General features: G+C 35.9%; 1 protein-coding gene across 1 annotated transcript in view; it reads right to left on the bottom strand.

Moving 5' to 3' along the window:
• The window catches only part of RAVER2 (ribonucleoprotein, PTB binding 2), a 141,189-nt gene that overhangs the window by 28,888 nt on the left and 100,015 nt on the right, over positions 1-12,286 (bottom strand). Inside the window, exons 12-13 of the mRNA XM_007460117.1 lie at positions 4,449-4,560; positions 2,603-2,739 (exon numbers count right to left, since the gene is read on the bottom strand). Of these exons, the coding sequence (XP_007460179.1) occupies positions 2,603-2,739; positions 4,449-4,560 (249 nt within the window). The remainder of the gene's footprint in view (positions 1-2,602; positions 2,740-4,448; positions 4,561-12,286) is intronic.

The following is a 12,286-nucleotide window of genomic DNA, read 5'->3' as shown; positions in this document are numbered from 1 at the left end:
CACCACCAGGGAAGCCCGCCAATTAGGATTTTTAAATGTGATAGTTTTATTAGAAATAAAGAGTATTATATCCATCTATATTTTGACATAGCCATCTCTCCTAATCCTCATGCACAGTTGCTAGTACAAAGCAAACAACCAAACAGTTTCTATAAGACACTACTTTCATGCCTGAAGAAATTTCTCCATGGTATAATGAAAATAATGTGGATTTTGGAATCAGAGAAATCCTTTACTAACTGCATAAACTTGAAAGTTTATTTACCCCTTATGCTTTTCCACTTGTATTATGGAAGTGGTCATTTAGATATCACAAGACTGTTAAAAAGATCAAATGTTTATATTATAAAGCATACAGTAAATGTTGAAAACAAACCTTGCTTTCTTTTCCTTGGACCTTTTCCTGCATTCTAACAGTGGAAATAGAAGGAATTCCTAAAGCATGACCAACTTTTACTAGTTATTCAATTGGTAGCATTTAATTAAGTTTAGGTTATAAGGATGAAAGAACACAAGGAGAGAAAACAACATGAACAAGCATGAGGAAACAGCAGGGAATGTCCAAGGAGACACTGAATCAAGGGAGGATGCACATCTCCACAAGTTCTCTGGTTAAGCAAGTGCAGAGGCAGGAGGAAGGCTGGCAATGCAAAGGCATCTTTATCACAGAATTTCTCCATGAGTAAATGGGAAAGGTCTTTCTATGGATATAAGTGTATAATAAAACACAGTAATCTAACAAGCAAAACTGCTAGTGAGAAAAGCAACACAAATTTCAAAAGTGAAAAAGTATAAAAATAACTTTTAAAGCTTAAATCACACATTTAAGTGTTTTTAAAAATTTATTGTGCTTCCTCTTGTTTATGAAAGTAAATTTTGTTCCTTGTAAAAAAAAAAAACCCAAAAAATTAGAATTGCACATGACTATATTTTATAAATTTTTGAGATTAAAAATAGATTATAAAAATTTACCATGTGTTTACACATTGTTTTACATGATTTTTAATATCTGCATACTTCCTGATAAAAATATGACATAATTTGTTTATTCAGTCTTACAGATTGTTGGAAATTTAGGCTGTTTCTAATTTTCACAACTATAAATTATTCATAAATGATTTTACACATCTCTGATAACTTCTCTGCCTTCTGTCGCTTGTAAATATAATCAGCATATAATTAATGTTCTCATCTAAGTCATTACGTAAAATGTTAACAAAGAAGGGAACAATGATGGAGTTTTATGAAACACAGAAGAGAATGCCTTCCAAATTGCACCAATTCATGATTACTGTCCCTTAAATATAGGTATGTTGCTACCTAATTGCATCATCTTCCAATTCACATTTCTCCATCTTTTCCACCGGTATAGAAGAGACATCGTTATATCCAGCTTTACCATTTCTATAGAACCCATTTGACCTGTGTTTCTAGTATCCCATCATAAAAGCATAATCAGGCATCAATTGTTCTAAGTGAATTTGCATAGGTTTCTTTTCTAAGTTTATTAGAGACAGGTGAGGCCAACACAGCTGCTCTAAGAAAAGCAAAGTGGAGGTACTGCTCCCCCAGAGAGGAAAGAGCTGAGAATGTGACTGCTCTGAGAAATAAGAAAGAACCAGAATTGTTAATTATAAGACTCTCATGATTACATAATCATATACTACTAACATGATATACACTCTTAGCTTAAGCCACTAAGAATAAGCTGAAGGAGAAAAGGCCAAAGGGAAACGGACATATTTAATTTATTTTTTTTTTTTTTTTTAGCTTTTTGTATCAGTTCTCAGAGCTTTCCAGGGTTCTGGGAAATTTTAGTTCTTTTTTTTTTTTGCGGTATGCGGGCCTCTCACTGATGTGGCCTCTCCCATTGTGGAGAACAGGCTCCGGACGCACAGGCCCAGCGGCCATGGCTCACGGGCCCAACCGCTCCATGGCATGGGGGATCCTCCTGGACCAGGGCACGAACCCATGTCCCCTGCATCGGCAGGCGGACTCTCAACCACTGCGCCACCAGGGAAGCCCTGAATGTAATACTTTTAATGTTACTGATTGATTTTTTTAAGAGTTAGCATAATAGTGCTAGTTATGATCATGTCTCTACATACACAAGCGGTGGGGAAGAACAGAGGCATTTCCTTGGGCTTCTTAGTCATGTCTACACTGGTGTAAACCAGATGTCAGCAGAGTTTTTCTGTAAAGAGCCAGAGAGTAAATATCTGGTCCTGTGGGCCACACAGTACCTGTTGTAACTACTCAACTCTGCCGTTGTAGCACAACGCACCATAGACAACGTGCAAATAAATGGATGTGGCTATATCCCAGTAAAACTTTATTTACAAAACAGGTTGTGGGCTGGATTTGCTCTGTCATTTGCTCACCACTGGCATAAACAATGCAATGTAAATATCTAGGCAAAATCATACTTAGAAATCTTCTGAACATGTCCTAAAATTCCAAATGGCGAGCAAGAAATATTGTATAGATCAGTGCAATTTTAATTCCTTATGATATTACAAGAATCACATTTTCATATCCAGTGAACTCAGTATATAGTTGAAGCAATTTTTCTATATATCATCAAAACCTGAGAATCATGTACCTGTGCATAATCACCAAAAGGTTGAGAATAAGCAATGCACTTCTCCAACGTGTGTTGCGATTCATTTCCCTGAGAGATTGCATCCAGAATGTTGCTTGCAATTCCAGTCTTCTGTAGAGTGATTTTACTTGCAGGGGCTTAAGGCAAAAATCAATACATATATTTCAGTTGGCTGGTTTTATTATAAATTACAGAGTACAAAACCCATTAATTCAGCATATTCTCAAATAGAACACAAATTTTAGTTTGCCAGTAAATATCTACATTTATTATTCCTGAGGGAAAAATATATAGTATGTGATATTGTCTCATTTGTTTAAAACAATGAAAATGGAAGCCTGCCCTATGGGTAAATGATCTTGATGGAAACATTTAAAAAGTATATGTCTAATCTCTGAAATAAGGCATACGAAATGTAACTATCAGTTTTTAGATCAGATTAAAATACAGTAGGCATACCAGAAGCACATTAAATTTTTTTCTGGCTTTAAAATTTTTTTAAATTTTCAATTACAAATTAATTAATTAATTACAAATTAATGTTTTGGTTCGAGAGGATACTTCATAAAATACAAAGAATGTATACTAAAAACAAAATTTATCTTTCACCTCTTTCCATTCAATTCTATTCTTTTTCCCAGAAGCAACAGTTTAGAATTAATTTTCTCAGATTTACTTTATGCATTTACACATTCAAATATGCATATAACAATACATAGCTTTAAATAAACATAAATGGAATCATTCTATGCACACATTTGCTTCTTCCACTTAACCATTTGCTTTAGAGATCATTTCATATTAGTACACATAGCACTCCCTCAATTATATATTCCATTTTATGACAAACTATTTAACCATTCCCCTATTGATGACCATTAGGCACTTTCCAATGTTTCACTATTGAAAACCAATGTTGTAGTGAATATCTTAGTGCCTAGAGCACACCACATTTGCGATTTTTCTCTTAAAACTATATTTGAATTAATACTTTTAATTTACTAATTGAAGGCCTGAGGAGGGCCTCTAAAAGAGTAAATGAGAATTCCACTTCTGCCGATTATTAGTAACTAACATATTGGGGGGTATTTGGCAAATACTCCGGCTATATTAGATTCCATAGAGGTTTAAACTTCATATTTTAGGAATATGATTCTATATATATTGTAAAGAATTATAGTATTGTCAAATAATTCCTTAATCCAATTATTTTCAATCATGATTCCATAAAATTCAATAAATTGATTATATGCTTAATACCATATTATAAAAGATGTTTTCCTTAAATACAATAGAATGCATTTTAAAAGCTTTAATTTAGTTATTCTTTCAATTTATGGACTAGGGTCATAACACGGGGTTTAATTGATTAATAAGCATTATTTGCTTCCATTAAGTTAAAAATTAAAGTAAAACTCATTATGAAAAGTATTCAGTAAAATTCCAAAATACTGGGCTTCCCTGGAGGTGCAGTGGTTAAGAATCCGCCTGCCAATGCAGGGGACACAGGTTCAAGCCCTGGTCTAGGAAGATCCCACATGCCGCAGAGCAACTAAGCCCATGCGCCACAACTACTGACTCTAGAGCCCACGAGCCACAACTATTGAGCCAGCGTGCTACCTACAACTACGGAAGCCCACACGCCTGGAGCCCGTGCTCCGTCAGCAAGAGAAGACACCGCAATGAGAAGCCCGCGCACCACAGCGAAGAGTAGCACCCGCTCGCCGCAACTAGAGAAAGCCCACGTGCAGCAACGGAAGACCCGATGCAGCCAAAAATAAACAAAATAAATTAAATAATAATAATAATAAAAACTCCAAAATACTAATACTGAGCTCTTACTTACATGATAAGCACACACTGGGCAACACACTTGCTAAATTCAAGTATGGATTTTTACTGAGCCGAATTTCTTTCGGGGGTTCTCCCAAGAGTGAAGTCTGATTCTTAGAGGCAGCCTATTTATCAAAAACAAGAGAGTGGGTGCTTAATAAGAGGTACAAGAAAATAAAAATGCAAGAAGAGTAGAGAAATACTTGTTCTTCAATAAATCTGGTCTAGTATGATAAAAATTTGTGAAACCTAATGTTTGAAGCTATAAATTTGTGAAATATTTCTGGATACTGATTAAAATGATCACATTTCACCTGCTACTATTTTTCCAATTAGTTTTAAAAAGCTTTTCTAGAACCACAGAACTTTAAAACTGAAAGAGAACTAAAGGCCGTCTTGTACAACCTTCTCATTTGAACCAGTAGAGAATTCATGTTCACGAGAAGAAACAAATCCCATACCTTATTTTCAGAAATACTATCATCAACGTTTACTTATTAAGATATTTACTTAATATTTGGCCACAGCCATATGACAAAGGCAAAGCTTATTTATCTCCGGTATTAAAAATAATACCAGGGCTTCCCTGGTGGCGCAGTGGTTGAGAGTCCGCCTTACGATGCAGGGGACACGGGTTCGTGCCCCGGTCCGGGAAGATCCCACATGCCACGGAGCAGCTGGGTCCGTGAGCCATGGCCGCTAAGCCTGTGCGTCTGGAGCCTGTGCTCTGCAATGGGAGAGCCCACAACAGTGAGAAGCCTGTGTACCGCAAAAAAAAATTAATAATAATAATACCAAATAAAATAAATGGATTTAATAAAATCCAATTCAACATTTAGATGATAACCCTAGAAATTCATATTTATTGAAAATATATGATATCAGCATATATATATTTAAAATAAACTTATTTATTTATTTTTGGCTGCATTGGGTCTTCATTGCTGCACGCAGGCTTTCTCTAGTTGTGGTGAGCCGGGGCTACTCTTCGTTGTGGTGCACGGGCTTCTCATTGCAGTGGCTTCTCTAGCTGCAGAGCATGGACTCTAAGGCTCACAGGCTTTAGTAGTTGTGGCTCACGGGCTTTAGAGCGCGGGCTCAGTAGTTGTGGCACACTGGCTTAGTTGCTGCACGGCATGTGGGATCTTCCCGGACCAGGGCTCGAACCCATGTCTCCTGCACTGGCAGGTGGATTCTTAAGCACTGCACCACCAGGGAAGTCCCAATATCAGTATATTTTTATATAACTAGGTGTAAGGGTTCTAGTATTTCTTTAACAGAAAAATAAGACGACAAAATCATGGGCTGATTCTTCAGTATATTTCATATTATTCTGCCAGAATTTTTACTTTTCACTCTAGGATGGTAAAGATTTTAAAATAAGACACAATTCAGGTTGGTTAATGCTAGTAGCTATGTTTCCTCTTAAATTAATTTTTATTTTGTTCCCTGAACAGAATGAAGAAAGCATAATCTCAAGAGCTTCTTTCTATATTTGAGAGCCAAAGCTCCTTACATTTGTTCCTTATCTGGCCAATATTATTGTATTTAGACAGAGGAAGCTGTCTTGTACATCTTCATAAGCTCCCCAAAAGTCCCCCTTTGCTTGTGATATGTAAATCACAGATGAAGATGTATTCATTCATTCATATGTGTATACTGAATACTTACTATGCTCTAGGCATTGTGGTAAGCATTGGTAATACTAAAATGAGTAAGACAGGGGTACTATCCTTAAGAAATTCAGTCTAGTAGATAAGATAGTTCAAGAGAAGTCTAAGATGGAACCACAAGGTTACAAATGGGACCTAAAACCATTAGATATATGCCAAAGGAAAGCATATAGCATGAGAAGGGACAGAACCCTAGAGAAAATCCAGTGACTGAGTAAAGGAAAGGTAGCCAGCAAAGAAGTTTCTGATTTTGTTTCTAAAGTACTCAAATTGCTAAAGTAATCAGATTATATCCATAGCAGGGATTCTCAGCTCTAGCTATGCATAAGAATCACTTTAAAAACTCAAAAAATAAATAAATAAATAAATACAGAGTCTCTCAACAAAGAAAAGCCATGGACCAAATGGCTTCACTGGAGAATTCTACCAAGTTCTACAAGGAATTAACATCAACCCTTCTCAAACTCTTCCACAAAATTAAAGAAGAGAGAATGCCTCCTAACTCATTCTATGAGACCAGTATTACACTGGTACCCAAGTCAGAAAGACACTACAAGAAAACTACAAAACAATATCCCTTATGAATAATGATGCAAAAATCATCAACAAAATACTAGCAAACCAAATTTGGCACATTATTAAAAGGATTATACACCATAACCAAGTGGGATTTCTTCCTAGAATGCAAGAATGATTCAACATACAAAAATCACTCAATGTAATATACCCCACTAACAGACTGAAGGAAGAGATGCATGATCATCTCAATTACTGCAAAAAAAGCATTTGACAAAATTCAACACACTTTCATGATTAAAATTAAACACTTTCAACAAACAATTAATAGAAGGAAACTACCCTAACATAACAAAAAGCCAACATTATGCTCAATGCTCAATCTTCTTCTAAGATCAAGAAAAAGACAAATATACCTGCTTTCACAACGTCTGTTCAATATAGTATTGGAAGTTCTAGCCAGAGCAATTAGGCAGGAAAAAGAAAAATAAAAAGCTTTCAAACTGAAAAGGAGGAAGTAAAATTAGTTCTCTTTGCAGGTGACATGAAAATCCTAAAGATTACATACACACACACGCACAAAATGTTAGAATAAAAGAATTTAGCAAAGTCGCAGGACATAAAATCAACATGCAAAAATCAGTTGTGTTTCTATACACTAATAATGAACAATCCAAAAGAAAAAATTTTTTAAATTTCCACTTACAATAGCATCAAAAGGAATAAAGTAATTAGGAATTAACTGAACCAAGGAGGAGAAATACTTGTACACTTAAACCTACAAAACATTGCTGAAAGAAACTAAAGACATAAATAAATGAAAAGATATCCCATGTTCATGTATTGGAAGATTTAATATTGTTAAATGTCAATACTAACCAAAGTGATCTACAAATTTAATATAATCCCTATCAAAATTCTAACTTTTGGGGGCATAAATAGAAAACTCCATCCTAAAATTGATATGAAATATCAAGAAACCCCAAACAGTCAAAACAATATTGAAAAAGATGAACAATAATGGAAGGCTCATACTTTCTAATTTTCAAGCTTACTACACGGCTACAGTAGTCTCAACAGTATGGTACTGGCATAAAGACAAACATAAAGACCAACAGAATACGACAGACAGCCCAGAAACAAATTATTGCATATATAGTTAAATAATTTTCCATAAGTGTCAAAACTGTACAATGGGGATAGGCAGTTTTTTCAACAAAAAATGATATTCTGAATATCCACGTAAAAGAATGAAGTGGATCCTTACCTAACACCACATACAAAAATGAACTCAAAATGGATCAAAGTCTTAATTGTAAGAGCTAAAACTATAAAAGTCTTAAAAGAAAAGCTTAGGTGAAAAGATTCATAACAATGGATTTGGCAATCATTTCTTGGAGATGACATCAAAAACAGAAGCAAAAAAAAAAAAAAGAAAGAAAAGAAGATCATATGCAGGGCCACAAAACAAGTCTTAACAAATTTAAGAGTACTGAAATCATATCAAGGATTGTTCTGACTATAATGGTATGAAACCAGGAATCAATACTAAGAGGAAAACTGGAAAATTCACAGATATGTAGAAATTAAATAACACTTGAACAACAAAGAAGTCAAAGAAGAAATCAAAAGAGACATCAGAAAGTATCTTGAGACAAATGAAAATGGAAACACAAATACCAAAACTTATGGGCTGCAGAAAAAGCAGCTTAAAAGGGAAGTTTATAGCAATAAATGTCTACATGAAGAAAAAAGAAAGATCTCAAAGAAACAATCTAACTTTACACCTCAAGTTACTAGAAGAACAAACCAAGCCCAAAATTAGCAGAAGAAAGGAAATAATAAAGATTAGAGCAGGGCTTCCCTAGTGGCTCAGTGGTTGAGAGTCCGCCTGCCAATGCAGGGGACACGGGTTCGTGCCCTGGTCTGGAAAAATCCCACATGCCGCGGAGCGGCTTGGCCAGTGAGCCATTGCCGCTGAGCCTGTGCGTCCGGAGCCTGTGCTCCGCAACGGGAGAGGCCACAACAGTGAGAGGCCCGCGTACCGCGCGCGCAAAAAAAAAAAGGATTAGAGCAGAAATAAATGAAATAGCACTATAAACACAGATCAATGAAATTAAGTGTTAGGTGTTTTGAAAAGATAAACAAAATAGACAAATTTAGCTACAAGAACCAAGAGAAAAAGAGAAGACTCAAGTACATACAATTGACCCCTGAACAACAAGAGTTTGAACTGTGCAGGTCCACTTATATGTGGATTTTTAAACATAAACACAGTATGTGTATTTTCTTTTTACATATCTTTGAATTAACTAATTGTGGGGAAAAGTTTGTGTTCAATTAGTGATCACAATACGTGTAATCAAAAAGGGTCCTGATTCTATCCAAACTGTTTCAGCTTCCTGTCCTTGAGTGAGTCATTTATCAATGCCTTTGTTTTTGAGGCAGAGATATCAGTACATGGATTTTTGACTGCTCGTCAGGTCAGTGCCCCTAACCGCTTTGTTGTTTAAGGGTCAACTGCAGTTATAAATGGAAGAGGAGAAATTACAACTACGGATACACAGAAATACAAAGAATTATAAGTGATTATTATCAACAAATAGATGCCAAAAAATTGGGTAACCTATGAAAAAATGGATAAATTGCTAGAAACATACAACCTACCAAGACTGAATCAAGAAGAAATAGAAAATATGAACAGACCAATAATAAGTAAGGAGTACTCAAATACCTGACAACAATGAAAAGCCTGGGACCAGGTGGTTTCACTGCTGAATTCTACCAAACATTTAAAGAAGAATTAACACCAATCCTTCTGAAACTCTTCCCAAAAAGTGAAGATGAAGGAATACCTCCTAACCTATTTTATGAGGTCAGCACTGCCCTCATACCAAAGCCGGACAAGAACATTACAAGAAAAGAAGACTACAGGCCAATATCCCTGATGGACACAGATTCAAAAATCCTTAACACAATACTAGCAACCCTAAATGAAATACTGGCAACCTGAACTTGACAACACATTAAAAGGATTGTACTCTGTGATCAAGTGGGATTTATCCCTGGGATGCAAGGATGGTTCAACACAGGCAAATCAATAAATGTGATATACCACATTAACAGAATAAAGGATAAAAACCATACGACTGTCTCAATAGATGCAAAAAACACCTTGGACAAAATTCAACATCACTTCATGATCAAAACTCTCAACAAACTGGGCATAGAGGAAATCTATATACCTCAACATAATAAAAGCCATATATAAAGGACATGCCCACAGCTAACATCATAGCTTTTCCTCTAAGATCAGGAAAAGGACAAGGATGCCCACTCTCACCACTTTTATTCAACATAGTATTGGAAGTCCTAGCCAGAGCAATTTGGCAAGAAAAAAGAAATAAAAGGCATCTAAATCAAAAAGGAAGAAACTGAACCATCTCTGTTTGCATCTGTTGCATTTCTATATACTAACAATGAACTACTAAAAAAGAAATTAAGAAAACAATCCCAGTTATAATACTACCAAAAAGACTAAAATACTTAGGAATAAATTTAGCCATTAGGAATAAATTTAGCCAAGGAGGTGACAGAACTGTATACTGAAAATTATATGACATTGATAAAAGGAATCAAAAATTACACAAATAACTGGGAAGATATCCTGGGTTCATGGATTAGAAGAATTAATATTATTAAAATGTCCACACTGACCAAAGCGATCTACAGATTCAATGCAATCCCTATCAAGATTTCAATGGCACTTTTCACAGAAATAGAACGAACAATCCTAAAATTTATGTGGAACCACAAAAGATCCTGAATAGCTAAAGCAATCTTGAGAAAGAGTTCAAAGCGGAGGCATCACATTTCCTGGTTCCAAACTATATTACAAAGCCATAGTCATCAAAACAGTATGGTACTTGCATAAAAACTGACCTATGAAAAGAACAGAGCCCCCAAATAAAGCCATATATGTGTGGTCAACTAGTATTTGAAAAGGGCGTCAAGAATACACAATGGGTAAAGGACACCCTCTTTAATAAATGGGTGTTGGGAAAACTGTATGTCCATATGGAAAAAAATGAGACTGGATCCTGATCTTACACCACACACAAATATTTACTCAAACTGGATTAAAGACTTAAATATAAGACCTGAAACCATAAAACTAGAAGAAAATATAGGGGAAAAGCTACTTGACATTGGTCTTAGCAATCATTTTTTGGATATGACACCAAAAGCATAGACAACAAAAGCAAAAATAAGTGCTAAAAAGCTAAACTAAACTAAAGAGCTTCTCTACAGCAAAGGAAACAATCAACAAAATTAAAAGGCAACTTATGGAATGGGAGAACATATTTGCAAACCATATATCTGAGAAGGGGTTAATATCCAAAATATATTTAGGAACTCATGACTCAATAGCAAAGAAAACAAATAACCCAATTAAAAAAATAGCAAAGAATCTGAATAGACATTTTTGCAAAGAAGATATACAGGTGACCAATAGGCATATGAAGAGGTTCTTAACATCACTAATCATTGGGGAAATGCAAATCCAAAACCACAATGAGACAGGATGTTGGTGAGGATGTGGAGAAATTGGAACCCTCGTGCTTTGCTGGTGGAAATGAAAAGTGGTACAGCTGCTGTGGAAAATAGAGCGGCAGTTCCTCAAAAAATAAGATATAGATGTACCATATGATTCAGCTATTCCACTTCTGGGTAAATACCCCAAAGAACTGAAAACAGGGACTCTAACAGATATTTGTATATAGCAGCATTTTTCACAAGAGCCCAAAGATGGAAACAACCCAAATGTCCATCAATGGACAAATGGAAAAAGAAAATATAGTCTAGGTACTTCCCTGGTGGTGCAGTGGTTAAGAATCCACCTGCCAATGCAGGGGACACGGGTTTGAGCCCTGGTCCGGGAAGATCCCACATGCCACAGAGCAACTAAGCCAGTGTGCCACAACTACTGAGCCTGTGTTCTAGAGCCCGTGAGCCACAACTACTTAGCCCGTGTGCCACAACTACTGAAGTCCATGCATCTAGAGCCCATGCTCCGCAACAAGAGAAGCCACTGCAATGAGAAGCCCGCACACCACAACGAAGAGTAGCCACCACTCGCCGCAACTAGAGGAAGCCTGTGGGCAGCAACGAAGACCCAACACAGCCAAAAATAAATAAATAAATAAAAATTATTTTAATGTAGTCTATAAATACAATAGAATATTATTCAGCCTTTAAAAAACGGAAATTCCAATACAGGCTATGACGTGGATGACCCTTGGAGACACTATGGTGATGGAAATAAGTCAGACACAAAGGACAAAAATTGTATCATTCCACTTACTTTGGGTACCTAGAATAGTCAAATTCTAAGACAGAAAGTAAACAGTGTTTACTGGAGGCTGGGGAGCAGGGGAAATGGAGAGTTGTTGAATGGGTACAGAGCTGCAATATGGGATGATGAAGAAGTTCTGGAGATGGATAGTAGTGATAGTTGCAAAACAATGTGAATGTACTTAATGCCACTGAGTTGTACACTTAAAATTCAGATCTCACCCCATCTCTCTGAATCAGATTCTCGGGGCTGAGGAAGTTAGAGTCCAATCCTCTCCATCTTTTTTTTTTTTTTTTTTTTTTTAAC

The sequence above is a fragment of the Lipotes vexillifer genome, unplaced genomic scaffold (genome assembly GCF_000442215.2).
Source record: "Lipotes vexillifer unplaced genomic scaffold, Lipotes_vexillifer_v1.1 scaffold134, whole genome shotgun sequence".
Taxonomy (NCBI): Eukaryota; Metazoa; Chordata; class Mammalia; order Artiodactyla; family Lipotidae; genus Lipotes; species Lipotes vexillifer.
This window is presented reverse-complemented; position numbering and strand designations above follow the sequence as displayed.